The sequence below is a fragment of the Populus euphratica genome, unplaced genomic scaffold (genome assembly GCF_000495115.2).
Source record: "Populus euphratica unplaced genomic scaffold, PopEup_1.0 scaffold49.1, whole genome shotgun sequence".
NCBI classification, from domain to species: Eukaryota; Viridiplantae; Streptophyta; class Magnoliopsida; order Malpighiales; family Salicaceae; genus Populus; species Populus euphratica.
Window position 1 is genome coordinate 1,187,381 of NW_011499875.1, and position 18,846 is coordinate 1,206,226.

Genomic DNA, 18,846 nt, shown 5'->3' on the forward strand with positions numbered 1-18,846 from the left:
GGAACAAATGCTTTCGAATAAAAGCAGATGAAGAAAATACACACATGTTCTGGATAATATCTTGATTTATAATATTAAAAATATTAAAATAATAATTTTTTATTTAATTTATTTAATATTAGGATATTAAAATAATATTAAAAAAAATTAAAAAAATAATTTAAAATAAAAAATCTCAATTTTTTCAAAAACATTTTTTTTTTTGAAAGAAACAAACGGTCTCTAAATTTAACAATACATATTCAACAATCATTTGGAGTGCAGAACTTTTTCAAATTTTTTTCCGAAGTCTTTTGAAGCGTACTAAATCTAGTCTGACAACTTGGTTTAATGAACGTCATGATGAATTTATTATTGTTAATTTTTTTTAATCGATTTGACTTTCAAGCCAACCTTTCCTCCCCTCTTTCCCCATTTCTAGGTGAGTGAGGGGGATGGTCTTGGTTGATAGGCATTTACAGCTGAATTATCTTAGCCCTACAAGCACCGATCTCAGCCTCTACCTTCCCTGAAAAGTGTGAATTCTCTTAAATCAGTTGCTTGGAATAGCGTCAAGTAGTAGTGTTACAGTGATATCGTTCAGATCGTTTACTCGTCCATTTTTATGAAGGCGACATCATTGAAGCAGTTAACATCATGTCCATCAGCAGGCCTTTTAAGTTTTATCTCATGACCATCCAATCCAAACTCTCCTTGCCATGTCGTGTAAGAAATTATTTTTACGGGGAAGAAGTTTATTTTCTTTCCGTTTCCTCCTCCAACGCTTAGACTTTTGAATCCTTTCAGATATCATATCCTAAACGATGTACCTGGACTTGACATTTAGATGCTATGGGTTTGCCTTACTTCTAGTTCTCATATTTTTAGTTACAGTAATGTATTAAACTTAAATATATATAAATTTGGTAAGTTACTGTATTTAATATTTTTGAATTCAAATATATATTGAATTTAATTATATATGAAATAAATATTTTTATTTCTAAAATTTAAAGTTTATTTTTTTATTTATTATAATTTTTTTATTAAAAATCACTAATTTGATCATAATAGAATCTTTAAATCCTATTAAAATGAATTGTTTTGTAGATGTTAGGTCTTTTGTAATCAATCACCAACCTTGTGAGTTTTGAAGGAAAAAATATTGATATGAACATCTATCTAAATATTTAAAATTATTTTTTCTAAATATATTAGATTTATAATATCATTAATTGACATATTTTATGGGATATTGATAAAAAAATCATCAATTTTTTTTTGAATTGATTTTTGACATCCTTGATCTTATTACTAGCAAAAAATCAAAATATTCCTGAAATAAAACCTATCACAAACCTCCATATAGTTGCTGATATAATGTTTCAACTTTCCACTAATATTGATTTTATATTTTATATTTTATATTTTTTAATTTAAATATAAATGCATAATAGTTTAAGGATAACAAGGAAGGAAGTGGTTAAGATTCGAAATGAGTTTTTGGAAAAGTTTGGATTTTATTTCATGAATTGGATTTAAATTTTGTATGAGTTTTACACAACTATAGACAAAGCAATGCTTTTAATAAAGAAGAACCGTATATTTATTTAACCTGATTTTTTTTAAAAGTTTTAAAGTTAAAAATATAGTTTTTAATGAAAATATTTAAAAACTTATAGTCCAAACTGTGACTAGTTATTGCACTCTACAATATTATCATCTCAAGCGGAATCATATATAGAAGAGGATTTAAGAAAAAAGATTATAATGATTAGAGAAGGATTTAACTTGGATGCATGATGAACGGCTTAAAGATACTTTTATTGTTCAAAGAAGAATATTTTAAAATTAAATTGAGTTATTGGAGTGAAAAAAATAAAAAATCTCACTTATTTATGAAAAAACCACATTACCAACATAGATAATTAAGATTCCGAATGGGTTTTGAAATTTTTGGTATATGATGTTTGGGTCTTATTCAGGTTTTAAACTTTTTTTTGGATAGATTTTAATAGGAAATTAAAGACAATATCAGATTCAAACCTTAATTATTTTTCTTAGGTATTAAAAGTTCAAATTATAGTTTAATTATTCACAACCCCATGTTTGTTTCTCTTTACATAAAATTCCTTTCAATTTTTTTATCCTGGATTACAAAAATGCTCTATTTATGAGATAAAAGTAAATGTGATTTCTTTTTATTTATTTATTTATTTAACATAAAAGTAAATAAAGTGATTTCAATGACAACCTAAACTAAATTTAACTTGAAGTAAAGAAAAAACCCTAAGAAATTTTATAATGCTAAGAAAGTAATTAGTGATATCTTATTAGTTATTTTTTAATTTTTTTAAAAATATACCAGTATGAAAGATAACTTCTAGATTAAAATATTTTTATTATTTTTGGTGAATATGAGTTTTATTTTTTAATTCTATCCTTTTTGTATTTGGTTTTTTTCTTCGAGATAGGTTAAAGAATTAATTAATAAGATGCCTTTAGTTAATAACTCTGAGCACAATTAAGAACCCCCCAATATGACTAAATGGTTTATTATTATTATTATTATTATTATTATTATTTTATTTGATCAGGTGGATTTAGGATTTAAACACAATTTCTTTTCTTATTAATTAGGTCCTGTAAATATAGGGTTGAAGATTACATCTTATTGTTCAGAAAAGATTTACATCTATGGTTTAGATCTTCAATCAATGAGACATGATAGAGTGACCAAATCTCCAATTGATATATGATAGCAGGAGATTTGAAAAATTATGGTTCACCCATGCTGTAAAGAATTTGTCATATTAATTTTTCTGTCTAGATCTACTTTTAATATTCATGTTTTATTTATTTATTTATTTAAATGATGGAAACATATATAGAACCTTGATAGGGAGGAGCACGTGGCTGGTATAATGATCAAATCAATTAGCAACACAAGTGCGCCGTCCGCCAAAAAAATTAGCTGTTCAAATAATTGTTTCGCCTCCCGGCGGTGGTTGAACTTTGCGGGTCCCCGTTTTCGTGTAGAGCCAATCACCGACCCTTTTTAGTTCGGTCTGGATGAACCCTAACCCTAAAAAAAACAAGTAAAAAGAAGAGAGAGACAAATCAGCTCGAGGGCCGAGCAATTAATGACATGAGCCTGTCATCCTTGAAGCCAAGCCATGCCAACTACTGATGGCCACCTCCCCACCTCTCAACTGCTTTGCACCCGAATTCATTAATATTTATGCCTTCGAGGTAGTTTCCACTTTCCATATCCCCTCCTTTTAATTGCAATGTCATTAATCTTACTTAAATTGAAGCTCTTTCTGTTTCCTTATTCGCGCAAACATGATACTTAATTCATAATTCTACATGATTTTTCCTGCAAAATTCCTTGATGAATTGCCACAATAAAAGTAAGAAGGATGACTACTGTGGACTCCTCTCACTCCTCTCCCTTTCATTTTTGGGTTTAAGTTCACCACTTGATTCATCATTGTTCGAATCTAACAAGGAAATCATTAACTTCTGTAGCATTTTTAGTGACTCTCTTCTACTCGTATTAATCTATTACATGTTTTATGTGTTATAATAACTGACTGTTAAGAAGACACAGAATACAAAAAAGAAGTTGAACAAGATATTTTTAGCACAATCTCAACTAAAAGACTAGAAAAATTGCATTTGGAAGAGTCATGGGAGCTGAGAAGTATAAATTTTAATTGCATTAAAAATCCAACTTAAAAAAAAAATCCTAGTTGCATTAAAATTGAATTAGAGAAAATTTATTAAACTGAACCTGTATACTATTTAAACCATATCTAGAATTATAAATAAATTTTTTTTTACTATTCAAGGAACTAAAAACTAAACATTTGAAACTTTCTATTAATATATGGCAGGTTTAATAAATTTTTCAAATAAAAAAATGATATATTTAATATCAGATCTAAAATTTACAAGCAGACTAACACATCCAACCCTATATTTTTATGTTGGGATAATGATATAACAACATATTAATGATATGGAAAGGGCCCAACATGATCATAAAATCCATCTAGAAGGTCAAAGGCAATACACAAGTTATTAGAATTAGATTACTATAAAAAAACCTCAAAATAATCGGATTAAAAATTAATTATTAAATAAAAAGCTTCTTCACTTCTTCAACTCTATATATAACTAATCTTAATCTCTGATAAAAAAAAAGGGGATTATGTTTAGAACAAAGAAGAATAAAAAGAGGGATTGTATTATTTTTTCACTATATTTTTATCTCGATCATTTTCTAAATTTGCGACAGGATTAGTTATTAATTCTAAGAGGTTAATACTCTTTGATTTTAAATTATTTGAGAGAATTGGTGCTTAAAATTATTTTATATTTGATTGTGATGCATAAATATTTTATGTTTTTTTATGATTAAATTTGATAATTAATAACTAAAATTTTATATGACGTGCAATATATATATTTTATTTTAAATCCATTACTATTTACTAGTTTATGATGGACACATGAATAATTTATTTAAGTAACATGATTATTTAATTTTAAGATCTATATTTTATTATTTGATACTTGAAAAATAAAAGCTTTAGTTAAATTAAAACTGCATGCAAATTTAATTATCATGAATCAATCACACTCATTTTGATCTCAATGTTGTCATATAATTAAATTATGCATACTAAATGAAAGTTATTATACGATTAAAATTATGTAAGACATGAAATCTAAGTCAACTATAAAACAAGAATAGGTAGAAAAACTTATTATTTTTCAATGTTGAATTTTGTATTATCTTAAACCATATTAGAAAGCATATCTAGTAAAATGATTGATATTTAATTATAGTTGACAAACACTTTTTTAGAATTGATGTTTAAACCTTTTTTTTTCCCTCTATATTTTATATTCTGTTAATTTGCCTCTTATTTGTCATAATTTTTTTCTCTTAGCTTTTTAAGTTGTTTTAGTTAATTTAGATCATATACAAAACCTCAATTTTAGTTACTTTTAAAATTGATCTATTTTTTTATTTAAAATTTATATCTTTACTTGGTTTTCTTTAATTTAAACTTAAATAACTTGTTTTGATTAAGTAATTAAGTTTTAATACTTGTATTTTTATTGGATGATAACTTTACTTTCAGCAAATAATTAATTTTAAGAATTTAAATTTACATATGTCTTTCAGGATTGATAGACTCCATGAAAGAATTCACTTGTGCTTAGTCATCAATTAATTTTAAAGCTACACCTACCAATTTATGGTGACAAAATGGCATGCATAAAATAATTACTTCCATAAATGACAGCACATTGAAAGTTATAACTTGTTGATATGCGATAGAGTGTTCAATCTACATCTATTCTACAATACCATTCAAAGAAGAAGTGTTGTATTAGGATATAGTCTTTGAAATCTAGAGCTTGATCCATGAAATCTTATTATTTGAAAGTGATATCTCACCGGTGGATCATCCAGGTTAGATTCTGAATGAAGTAAAAGGAATGATGCAGTGACCTGAAACGTTCCTGGGATTTGTTCGATATCTCAAACCTTTCACTGAGAAGAAGAACATTCGACTTCAACGATTGTATATTGTGCTAGATGAAGGAATTTCCAGCCTATTAGTGATTATTTATTTATTTATTTATCTGCACAGCTTGTTTGCTAGAAAGAGAAGGTTAACTCTAAATCATAATTAAGTCTCTAACCCTAAAATTGCCCATGCGGACTAAATATTTTCTCCATAGCTCCTAACATAGAAATTACTTGAAGGATAATTTAGATTTATTTGTCAGAGAACACGTGTGTGTATAAAATTGTCTCAACATTATCTTGAATATATATATATAAGGTTTGACTGATTATTAGATAATCTATTCGGAGTAAAAATAGAATGATTAGCTGTAGATGGGCCCAAAATAAAAATGCCTCAGATTTGATGAAAACCTATTAATGTGGTTCAAGTTAACCTAAAGTGCACAAAAAGGTCGCATTTGATAATTCTACGTTTTGATTTGCAAGTTAGACCGTAATTCGAATTGTGAACCTCAAAGTATGAAAAGAAAATAATTAAATGTTTTAATTTTGATGTTAAAAGATGGATTGATATTGTAGTAATGATTATTTTTTAAAATATTTTTTAATTAAAAATACATTGAACAATATTTTTTTTTTACATTAACATATTAAAACAACTTGAAAATAAATACAATTAATTTATAATATTTTTTTTAAAAATATTTTTAAAACATAAAAACAAAACATGCTCGGTGTAAAATAACAATGTGATGTTAATTACTTAATTATTTTTTTGTTTAATTTGGATGTTCGAGTTAGTTTGTGCGTACCTCGACTAATCTCATAAACCCTAAAGTTAACGATTATATAAATCTTCAATAATCCTAAAATTTATAGAACTCTACCTATATGAAGCAAATTCCTTTAAGGATTCATAATTACTTTTTATTGGAATAAGTAATCACATGAATATAAGGTATATCAACAAGCCAACTTAACTCAATAATTTAAGTTATTAGATGAGGTTTTAAAATATAATTTATTCTATTTTCTAATATATTTTTTCAAGTGAAAGTTCTTTAGACTTGAAACTTGTATAGATTAATATTATCTTGTATTTAATTTTTATCAAATAAATAAAAATGATGAAATTTAAACTCGTGACTACTTAGTTATCTAGATTTTAATATCATATTAAAAAATTAATTTAACTCTATAATTTAAACCATTATATAAAATTTTAAAATATAATTTATATTATTTTCTAATAATATAGACTAAGCTATAAAGCTATAAGTTGCTGAAATTTGCCGTGGCTGTAGTAATATCACAGCTACTACAGTCATGGGAGGAATGCTTACAAAATAGGGGTTTTATACTACCAAAGAACTTGTTCAAATTTTCACATTAGATGTAGCTTCATCATGAAATATTACTTGGTCTGGCGGACAATCGATCATTCGCAGGAAATTGAAGCTTTTACATGCCATCGCGTGAAAAAAGACAGCCTTCAATTATTAGTTAAAGGACGACGTAGTTTTCTGACCTCTTTCCAAGTCACCTGGTTTTTTTTTTCTCTCTTTGCATTTCGAGTTCTTTGGCACATCTGTTTGCAAACTGCAAGCCAAAGAATTATTGTATGTTTTTGATATATAGGGACCAAATCTAACTGATCGATCACTATGAATTGTTGAGCTAGCGCCACACTTCTGCGGAGCTGTTACAATCCAAGTAATTTTATTTTATTTTTTTGTTATTTCTTCCTATCAGATTTGATTACATGGTAGAGATTGAATTAAAGGAATTCAATTTGGTTTGTAGCAGCTAGCTATATAATATAGACACACAAAAAAATTATATCATTACATAATATATAGCAGTATTTATTTAAGGGATAATTACAAAAATAAAAACTCCGTGAATCTTGGTTTGTTTTTCATTTTTAATATAAATTTTAATAAGAAATTATAGTATGCTTCCTGAATTTTAAACACGTATTAATACTTGATATTCTTAAAATTCAATAAAAAAATGTCTGATTATTTTCAAGTTTGCTATTATATTTATTTTAATAACTAAAATGTTCATGAATTTTTTTTAGTTTTTTGAGTGATTTTAAGATATTTTGAGGTTATTACGTGATTTATAAGAATTTTTTATGATGTTTTTAAAGTATTTTTAGATAAAATATATATAAAAAATAATTTTTAGTCCAGCTCTTTCCTCAATTTTCTAACCAACATAGTATTGGCAAGATTCTAGACAACATCCTAATATGCGACAAGTCGCTTGTCACTTCTGTGACCTATCACTTAGTTAAAAAAATAAAATAAAATTGATAACACATTTTTGGCTCCTGAAAAATAAAAATCAAGCGCGGGCCTCGGTGTTTTCTGAAGGTTAGGTGTGCGGGGATGACCCATTAGCACCTGACTTTTTTCTCTTTTATTATTTCTAACTAAATTCTTAACTAATGCCCTCCCTATTTTTATGTATTTTTTATTTTTTATTATTTTTTTATATTTAAATCTCAATTAATACCCTCTTTCTGATATTTTAAACTTTTTTGTTCATCTCTTTCAAATAGTAGTTATTTTCTTTATAATTATTTTGTATTTATATAATATTGCATAGATATCATCTTAATTTATCTCTTAAATTTGATATAAAAAATATATTTGCATGATGTATGTATCTATAAAAATAAAAATAATTTATTCTTGGTAAGAAAAAACAACCTCTAAGATAAAAATTAAAAACTTATAAATTAAAAAGAAGAAAAAACTGGAGTTAAATATTTTTATATTCATTTATCATCTGTTTTTAGATGAAAAATTAGTTTTTCATTTAAGTATTTAATTAGCAATAAATTTTTTTTCATAGTTTATCTATTTATCTATTTTTTAAATTATTTTATTAAATATAAATAATATCTTTGTGTTTATTAATTAAAAAATAAAAAACAATAAAAAACATTCGAACATGAACATGGTACATTAAAAATTTACTTAAAATTCTACTAGTAGCGTAGAAAACGTACTTGATAAAAAAATAATCATGATATTTTGTATATAAATATATTCACTACTATCAATTATTTTTATTTAATTGAAAATTCTATTATTAGCGAAGCGCAGGTGATAAAAGTAGTTTGAAATAAATAACATGTTGAGCTAATTCCTCGAAATAATTGATCTCCAGAATCTTAAAAGCCAGACTGTCTTCTCTGCGGTATTGCGGTGCAACAATCGTTCGGAGGAGAGTCGTCGTCCTCATTCCCCAGTATATAGTCAACCTTCCTTGTTGAACTTGCGCTAATAAATGAGCCATCTAACTTCTCACACTATCACCTCCCTTCATTATTAGTCTCCTTCACATCCACAAATTTAATTAATCCTACACCTTTAAGCCAAAATTGCACTCAATGTAACAACTAATTTATCAGGAACAGACTCCCCTTATATCTATGTATATATAGACACACACACAAACTATCATAACTATCATCTTTTCTTTCATTTCGGCCCAAAATGAGTTCACTTTCAGGCAACATTGAAGACACTGATGATGTGGAAAAGAAGAAGGAAGAGAAGAAGAAGCAACGCAAAGTTCCATTCTGGAAACTATTTGCTTTTGCTGATTTTTACGACTATGTGTTAATGGGGTTGGGATCTCTTGGTGCTTGTGTTCATGGAGCTTCAGTCCCTGTCTTCTTCATTTTCTTTGGAAAGTTGATAAATATCATTGGATTGGCTTATCTCTTTCCCAAAGAAGCTTCTCATAGAGTAGCCAAGGTTAGCTAAAAATTGTCCTTTTTAATGCATGTAAACACGCGCCGATTTCCTCGCGCCTCCCATCCTCTTACTCTCCTTCTCTTGGTTCCTAATTTCTTCCTGAAACACACTTTAGTCATTGCATGAATGGTCTTCTTGTTCATGTTTCAAACGAAGGCTGTCTTTGGGTTTTCCTCAAATTAATTATATGATGGTGTGTTCAGAAATTCTAAAATATGATTTCTGACATCGATTAATTAATTACTACTATTTTAACTTCTGGTTTATGTGTACTTATTTTTTTATCTATTTATTTTCCTGCAGTACTCGTTGGATTTTGTATATCTCAGTGTGGTTATATTATTCGCATCGTGGATAGGTAATCACAAGTTTTTTAGTTTCTTCAATTAATCATTTGTTGCATGTGATGATATAAAACAACGTGTGATTAATTCGTTTGTCAATTCCTCTACACCTTTTCATCTCAGTGACTGTAATTTGTGAAGGTGGTTAGTTAAAATCTTAAAGTTCTTAATATTCTATCAAGGTAATTATAACTTTGATTATGTATATATCAATATGAATAGAGGTGGCATGTTGGATGCATACTGGAGAAAGACAGGCAGCGAAGATGAGAATGGCCTATCTAAAATCAATGTTAAGTCAAGATATAAGTGTATTCGATACTGAAGCATCAACCGGAGAGGTCATAGCTGCCATTACAAGTGATATAATTGTTGTGCAAGATGCTATTTCTGAAAAGGTATTTTTTTTTTCCTTTCTAATTTGGCCTTAAATGGCTAAGAATTCCCAGTCTTCTCACCTAACTTTCCTTCTTTTTTTTCTTCGATCTGTTTGTAAAGGTTGTGTTATGGTGATTTAATTTGACCGTGCATAATCACGACTTCACTAGTATTTGTTAAAAATAGTTTTTTTTTTCAATTCTATTTGCAGTTGTCAATAAGTTCTGCCACCACGGTCGTTGAAACCCATGACTTTTTTGGTTTCTTATCCTTTTATTTATATCTTCCTTTTCTTTTTGCGGGGATCATGTGAATTGTGAAATGGTCTATATCTTGCATGCAAGGACAATCTTATCTCCTTTTCCTGAATTTCCTCGGCGACGTGGAAGTTTAAAGTTTAAGAGATTTTGTTTTGCCTTCCTTTTAATCACCCCCATAAGTTCATTCGGATGGGTTTCCGTGGTTTAGATCAAAAGAGATTTTGCAAATGATGTCTCTATATAGCAAACTAATTTTGAAAAAAAAAAGAGAAATATTTATGTAAACGATAAGGTTTTTACAAAACAGATAGCAATATCCATTCTTGAGAAAAAAGGAGGAGAAAATCCACTGTCGACATGAAAAATACTAGTAGAATTTAATATGGATGAGTTTAATAACTACGATTCAACTGTTAAAGTGTCAAAGCGGTGGGGCAAAAGAATCGGCCCGTATTCTCCTGTGATCTGATTTCCAAGTTTGCTCCCGGCATGGTTTTTAATATTTGTCTCAGAACCAGAGTTACAAGTATATTGCCCCAGTAGTTGCATTTATTAATTTCCTGTGATGTGAAGAAGAAGAGAGAATAAATTAGACAAATGACATTTATAAGCCGGTTGGTTGTTGGATGTGTTTGGTCTTGGCTTTTACCTATAGCTTTTCCAATCTAGATCTGTAGTCCTGTCAAGTAAGAGATGGAATAATTAAAGCCTTCTGAAGTGCAGCAGTGTGTGTTCATATCAGGTCATGGAGTAGAAACTTCGTCATAAATTCTCTTAGACGCTCAAATTAGGATTTGACAATCATACGTATTTAAATAAACACGGAAATGGATGTAGATTTTAAACAACAAAATCAATTGAAGGCTTGAAACTAAAGCTTCATCTTATGGTTTTCAATAGGAGGCCTAATTGGCCATGGGTTACTCAATCAGGCACACCCCCTTCTGAGCCCCTCAATTCTCATCTCTACCCTCTCAGGGTTCGAGACCTCCTCGTGTAAATTAGAGGTTGTGCTTTTAGGGATGGAACTAGCTTGAAGAGGTTCTAAAAAACCAATAATAACTGAAGTTTGAACCATTGCAGAATGCACAAACCACATGATCCACAAGAGTAATTTTGATGAGAATTCCATATTTTGAAAGTTGACTTCCATTGTTTGCTGGCTAATTTTCAAGAGAACGTAATTTTGTTGTCCCTGTCTTTTATAGTGAACTGCTTTAATGCCTCTGAATGTATTCTGCTACACTGATTATGCTGGCGTGTGAAACAAATTAGTAGGTAATTCTCCTTCATTTCTTTGAAATTTGAATTGTGGTGAGTGATGCAGGTTGGGAACTTCATGCACTATATAAGCCGATTTCTCGGTGGATTTATAATCGGGTTTGTTAGGATATGGCAAATCAGTCTGGTGACGCTGTCTATAGTCCCTTTAATTGCACTTGCTGGTGGTATCTATGCTTATGTATCAATCGGCCTTATTGCTAAAGTTCGTAAATCTTATGTCAAAGCAAGCCAAGTCGCTGAGGAGGTATCTCTTGCCATGCTAAGCCAAACAACGTTAACAAACTGATTTAAAATTAAGCCATCTACATCAAACTCGACTGACAAAATACTAAGTCATCATCTTCTCATTGTTTATGATAATGATTCAGGTGATTGGAAATGTGAGAACAGTACAAGCATTTACAGGGGAAGAGAAAGCAGTGAGGTCATATATAGAAGCTCTCAGGAAAACGTACAAGTATGGGAGGAAAGCAGGTCTGGCCAAGGGTCTTGGTTTAGGAACCTTGCATTGTGTCCTTTTCCTATCATGGGCTTTGCTTGTATGGTACACTAGCATCGTTGTCCACAAGAATATTGCTAATGGTGGCGAATCTTTCACCACTATGCTCAATGTTGTTATTTCTGGCCTGTAAGAATTCTTTCTGATTTATCTTTGTGGCTTTCTATCATATTTCAGAGATATCGAATCATTATAATATGTTTATTTTTGCTGTTGTGGATTAACATCATAATTAATATTCCATGAAGACCTAGAACTTCTTCACCGATGCAGATTCTTGAAGAAAACAAATTTCTTTCTAGTGTGGTTGACATGACATTTAGTCATCACATTGTTTTTGTATGACCTTTGCCATTTTTAATGGGATTAAATAGGGTTTTTCTCCAGGGAAATGCCCTTACTTTTTGTTTTTGTTTTTATGTCTAAGAGAATTGATTTGAACAGTGCAGAAATTGTAATAGCAACTGGAGATAATAGAAAACAAAGTAGTTCTCGAATATTTTTGCCCCGTCTATCGTTATCCTTGTCCAGCCAAAATCGTGATTGAGGACACTAATTACTCAGGCTCATTTCTTTTCAGGTCACTGGGAATGGCTGCACCAGATATTTCTTCATTTCTCCACGCCACAGCAGCAGCCTACCCTATTTTTGAGATGATAGAGAAGAACACGATGAGTAAAATCAGCTCAGAATCTGGTCGGAAGGTAGATAGAGTTGATGGCCACATTGAATTCAAAGATGTGTGTTTTCGGTACCCTTCTCGTCCTGATGTAACAATCTTCGATAAATTCTGCTTAGATATCCCTTCTGGGAAGATTGTAGCCCTTGTCGGAGGAAGTGGTTCTGGAAAGAGCACGGTAATATCTTTGATCGAAAGATTCTATGATCCTTTGTATGGAAAGATACTGTTAGACGGGAATGATATTCGGGACCTTGACCTCAAGTGGCTTAGGCAGCAAATTGGGCTAGTTAATCAGGAGCCTGCTCTTTTTGCAACAAGCATCAGAGAGAACATTCTCTACGGGAAAGATGATGCCGCCCTTGACGAAATTACACGTGCTGCTAAACTTTCAGGAGCCATGTCTTTTATCAATAACCTCCCAAATAAATTTGAAACACAGGTACTAATTCAACAATTTACCCTCTTAACAATTCATGTCAATTGTGGTACACAAGAAACAAATTGCTTGTTGAAGTCCAGGACATTCTAAGGAACTTTTTGAAAATCGCTTCAATCACAAACTATATATAAGAAACAGGATTTGAGGAATGATTTTCATGTGGAGAAATATTAATATGTACCTCCAGGTTGGGGAAAGAGGAATTCAATTATCAGGCGGGCAAAAGCAAAGGATTGCATTATCACGTGCTATTGTGAAAAATCCATGCATTCTTTTGCTTGATGAAGCTACAAGTGCACTGGATGCTGAATCTGAGAAAAGCGTGCAAGAGGCTATTGATCGTGCCATTGTTGGACGAACCGCTGTAGTTGTGGCTCATCGGCTTTCTACAATCAGGAATGCAGATGTCATTGCTGTGGTTCAGGAAGGGAAGATAGTAGAAATCGGGAGCCATGAGGAGCTCATTTCAAACCGCCCAAGTACCTATGCTTCCCTCGTCCATCTCCAGGAGGCAGCTTCCTTGCAGCGCCATCCCTCACATGGTCCTACCTTAGGACGACCACTCAGGTATTCGTTTATGTTCTGAAAATATTTCATTAAAGATGAAATGCTAAAACTGTTCAATTTAAGTCTTTTTATTTTTGTGATGAATATTTATGCATCATCAAGCAACAACTTAGAAAGTGGTTCCAATAACTAAGTTGCACAAACATTATTTTTAAAGTGCTATTCTTTTTTGGAGTGGATTGAATGGAAATTTATGCTGACTAAAAAGGGACTGAGGTTACAAGTAATTAAACCATGCCCCTTTGAAATTTTAAGTTGTTGCTGAGAAATGACAACCATTTCTCACTGTGGTTAAGTGAAAAGTCTTTACCAGTTTAATACTTCATACAGACTGCTAAAGTTTTCGGTACTACCTGACCCAAAATTACTTGTTTCTGCCAAAAGACACTTGGTGGTGGAAACCATGAGTTGCTGAAGTGGTATATTGTATTGAAAATGATAGTGCCGTTTCTGTGATAGCACAAAGGGAGCTTAAAATAGAATATGTGCACGAAGTATCCTGATTTTATCTGTTATTTGTTAAGAAGCTGTATTTAGTAACTTTTCCCTTGATTACTTTAATAGCATGAAGTATTCTCGAGAATTATCCCACACAAGATCAAGCTTTGGAACAAGTTTTCGTTCTGACAAGGATTCAGTTAGCCGGGTTAGTGGTGATGCTTTGGAGTCCATGAGGACAAAGAATGTTTCACTGAAAAGATTGTATTCAATGGTCGGCCCTGATTGGATTTATGGTGTAGTTGGAACCATGGGTGCATTTATTGCCGGATCCTCGATGCCACTTTTTGCTCTTGGAGTCTCTCAAGCTCTTGTAGCCTACTACATGGACTGGGACACAACTCGCCATGAAGTCAAGAAGATTGCAATCCTGTTTTGTTGTGGTGCAGCAATTAGTGTTATTGTCTATGCCATTGAACATCTCTCTTTTGGAATCATGGGAGAGCGACTCACTCTTCGTGTCAGAGAAATGATGTTCTCTGGTAAATACTTGGTCTTATTTTCACCAGTTTTTCCTCACTGATAGCTTTCATTACATCATGTGAAGAAAACCTTACTTTTACATGTATCTTTTCCCATAATTTATTTTCTTAGCAAATATTTGGAGAGCAGCCGCTCTAATAAATGCATAACAAACTCAGAAAGTGTTCAAGAGAGGGCAGTTAGAATGAACTTTGTTTGAGAGAGTTTGATTTTTCTTGCATTAATCAATATTTTCATCACAAACACGATGCATCAATGACTCACTGTGGTGTTCCATGCACTGGTAAAATATAGCACACGAAATGCTGAAGCGCTAACTAGTTTAGAATTTGAACTCTTGTACTCATTTTGACTGTTTTGCTGGCTCTGATTACAGCCATTTTGAAGAACGAGATTGGATGGTTTGATGATTTGAGCAATACAAGTTCCATGCTCACATCACGTCTAGAGAGCGACGCAACTTTGTTACGAACTATAGTTGTTGATCGCTCGACCATTCTCTTGCAAAATGTTGGTTTGGTTGTCACTTCATTTATCATCGCCTTTACATTGAACTGGAGGATCACACTTGTTGTCATAGCCACATATCCACTGATCATTAGTGGTCACATAAGCGAGGTTTCCCTGCTATTCTGTGCTTTTCTGTACTTGTCTAGAGACGCCTACTTTCTGTTGAAAATCTAAGAATATTTTTTTTCCCTACATATGTTCAGAAACTCTTTATGAAAGGCTATGGTGGCAACTTGAGTAAAGCATATCTAAAGGCTAACATGCTAGCTGGCGAGGCTGTGAGTAACATCCGCACTGTTGCTGCATTCTGTGCTGAAGAAAAGATACTTGACCTTTATGCCCGTGAGCTTGTGGAACCTTCCAAGAACTCATTCACTCGTGGTCAGATCGCCGGCATATTCTATGGCATATGCCAGTTCTTCATTTTCTCATCTTATGGGCTTGCTTTATGGTATGTTGTTTTATCTTCATCATTTGAACCTTTATTCTTTTAAAATGCAGATCATCAGATAGTGAATAACCAAATAGAATCAGAAATGTTTGATGTTCTTCTTTAAGAAAAAAAAAAATCAAAATCCCATAATTTGATGTTCTTCTTTAAGAAAAAAAAAATAAATCAAAATCCCATTTATAAACACACCCGCTCTTTCCAGGGAGCAGGAAAAAATTTGTTTTTCTAATTATATTGAAATTTATATCCAAGTCGAGTTCTATTCAATTTGTTCTACATCACATACAAATCATGAATTACGGACCAATTTGGTGAACAAAGCAGGGACGTTCTTTTATCATGTTCATATAAAATGTACTTCTATGCATTGCAACGACAACATGCATATCTATATATATCTCAACTATAACGAGCAGCTAGGTACTAGCAACTCTACGCAAGAGTCAAACTTTAGAAAGTCCATTTAAGGAAAGTGTTAATGGCAGAGGCATGTGGTGAAGACAGATTAACTTAAAGGTCTGCATTTTGGTACTTGCCACCAAAATGCCTGACACCAGAAAATTCATGCATTGCTCCTTTCAATGATGTTAATCTAAAGCGGCTATTGCCTCCATGTTTGAAGCAAATTGCAATGCCTGTTGTTGTTTGATGTTTTGCAGGTATGGTTCTGTTCTGATGGAGAAGGAGCTTGCTGGTTTTAAATCTATCATGAAGTCATTTATGGTTTTGATTGTAACTGCATTAGCCATGGGTGAAACTCTAGCATTGGCGCCAGATCTTCTGAAAGGGAACCATATGGCAGCATCTGTCTTTGAGATACTGGATCGCAAGACACAGGTAATGGGGGATGTAGGAGAAGAGTTGAAAAATGTGGACGGTGCAATAGAGTTAAGAGGTGTCCAATTTAGCTATCCTTCAAGACCTGATGCATTGATTTTCAAAGAATTTGATCTAAGAGTGCGTTCAGGCAAGAGTATGGCTTTAGTGGGACAAAGTGGTTCCGGTAAAAGCTCTGTCCTTTCTCTGATACTTCGTTTCTACGATCCAACAGCAGGAAAAGTGATAATTGATGGTGAGTTTCTTTCGCCTCCACTTGCTATAACCGTGATAAAAAATTTCCAAGCGGCCATTAAGTGATGATTGATGGTGAGTTTCTTTGGCCTCCACTTGCTATAACTGTGATAAAATTTCCAAGCGGCCATTTTTTTTTAATTCTTTCAATGGGTTAAAACTGCCACCAGTATTCACAATTTTGTTTTAAGTTCTTCTTGCAAGATCTTTTTCTAGCTAATAAATCATTTCTATAATTGGTGATATCTTGTACCAAACACTAGTCCTCCGCATTTTTCCATATGCTGCTGCCATCCGGTTAATTGTCTCCACACAATTTCTTAAAGATGTCTGCCTGATTGACATCTTGTCGGAATTCCCACAGGCATAGATATCAAGAAACTCAAGGTGAAATCTCTTCGAAAGCACATAGGCCTAGTCCAACAAGAGCCAGCTCTCTTTGCCACATCAATCTATGAAAACATTTTATATGGAAAAGAAGGAGCCTCCGAAGCAGAAGTTATTGAAGCGGCTAAGCTTGCTAATGCTCATAGTTTCATTAGCTCTCTTCCTGAGGGTTACTCAACCAAAGTTGGTGAACGAGGGGTGCAATTATCAGGTGGCCAGAAGCAAAGAGTGGCCATTGCCCGAGCCGTCCTAAAAAATCCAGAAATCTTGCTACTTGATGAAGCCACTAGTGCTCTAGATGTGGAGTCCGAGCGTATTGTGCAGCAAGCTCTGGACAGATTGATGAGGAACCGAACAACAGTGGTAGTGGCACATAGGTTATCGACAATAAAGAATGCGGATCAAATATCAATTATACAAGAAGGAAAAATAATAGAGCAAGGGACTCATTCTAGTCTTATTGAAAACAAAGACGGAGCATATTTCAAGCTGGTTCGTCTTCAGCAACAAGAAGGAGCTGAACAGAATCATTAACAATTGACAACAAGAACACAGATTACTACGACCATTTCTACAGGAGCTTTCTTCTCTGCTATATCATGTGCGGTTTTTCTTTTTCTCCTTTTGGGCCATCAGGATATGTATTTTTGGGTTCGATGTATTGATCATTTTTTTTCCTCTGAAAATAATAGAATATATATTAATCACATATGTAAGAGAATGCTGCATACTAGAATATGGTATTCCCCATTATTTTTTAATTCTTTAATCATCGTTCCTCTGTTCTTTTTTCTGAGAAAGCGGGTGAGAAGAAACAAGAAATCATACTTGAATTTTTCAAATCATTAATTTTAATAATTGGAAAACGTAAAGATGATGAGTCCCAGTTGTATGTGAGAATTCAGGTTCTTGCTCCCAGATGACCAGGTGGTCGAAACTATGGTGGCATATTTCAGTCGAAGTGAACAACGATAGTATCGTTAAAGATTTGTCTAGGTACTCTTGGCAAAGACGAGGCGTAGGGGCCATTTAAGCCGGCCTAGATCAGGATTACGAAATCAGTTTATAAGCCCTGTACATTCAAAATCACAAAATTCAACAGGCTCTAACTCTCTCGGACTCGGGTCTTTTCATTTTTATAACAGCAACGTGTGAGTTGTGTAGATAATGGGACTTGTGTTGAAGGATCATTAACATAAAGCTTGCATTATTATTATTATCTGTTCGTTTTTTGCAGTAGTGGAGTGAGTGGTTCAATTATGCGACCATTTTCAACACTACATTCGGGCCATAATGAAGAGGTTCATTTAGGAGAATTAAAAAGCAATGAGTACATTTTTTTAACTTAATTTGCAACTCAATACTTTTACCCTTTTTTTTTAATATGTACTTATATTATGTGATTATTCATTTTGTTTCTCGCATTACTTGCTTTAAACTCTACAAATCCTATGAATTACATTAAAAAAAAAAACATCCAAAGCATATCTGTCATCAACTAGCAATGTTTTCTTTTTTCCATTAATAAAAATCCAAATAGCAGAGGTTTTTAAGTTGGATAGTTGGTTAATCAATTTATTTTAATAATTTTATTTATTTTTAATAATTAAAATAATTAATAACTTGTATTTAATATTTAGTAAATCAAGATAATTTATGGCTAATACTTGCAAAAAAAAAAAAAATA

General features: G+C 31.8%; 1 protein-coding gene across 3 annotated transcripts; it reads left to right on the top strand.

The window, feature by feature from the left end:
- Positions 1-8,821: 8,821 nt before the first annotated feature.
- LOC105128258 (ABC transporter B family member 2-like) lies at positions 8,822-17,931 on the top strand. 3 transcript variants are annotated; one of them, XM_011029848.1, is made up of 12 exons: positions 8,822-9,306; positions 9,610-9,664; positions 9,873-10,048; positions 11,616-11,816; positions 11,941-12,200; positions 12,652-13,192; positions 13,380-13,759; positions 14,324-14,739; positions 15,117-15,358; positions 15,454-15,701; positions 16,361-16,773; positions 17,137-17,931. In XM_011029848.1, the coding sequence occupies exons 1-12, from the start codon at positions 9,043-9,045 to the stop codon at positions 17,691-17,693; spliced, it is 3,753 nt and encodes a 1,250-aa protein (XP_011028150.1). In that variant the 5' UTR covers positions 8,822-9,042; the 3' UTR covers positions 17,694-17,931. The 3 variants fall into 3 exon arrangements, with proteins under 3 accessions (XP_011028150.1, XP_011028151.1, XP_011028152.1); XM_011029849.1 differs by lacking the exons at positions 8,822-9,306; positions 9,610-9,664; positions 9,873-10,048 and adding an exon at positions 10,996-11,468; XM_011029850.1 differs by lacking the exons at positions 8,822-9,306; positions 9,610-9,664; positions 9,873-10,048 and adding an exon at positions 10,996-11,398.
- The last annotated feature ends 915 nt before the right edge of the window (positions 17,932-18,846 follow it).

Excerpts from the sequence above, each read along its gene's own strand:
- LOC105128258 (XM_011029848.1), top strand. The coding sequence starts at position 9,043 with ATGAGTTCACTTTCAGGCAACATTGAAGACACTGATGATGTGGAAAAG. Across the intron at positions 12,201-12,651 it reads AATGTTGTTATTTCTGGCCT|GTCACTGGGAATGGCTGCAC; the intron begins GTAAGAATTCTT and ends ATTTCTTTTCAG. Across the intron at positions 13,193-13,379 it reads CAAATAAATTTGAAACACAG|GTTGGGGAAAGAGGAATTCA; the intron begins GTACTAATTCAA and ends ATGTACCTCCAG.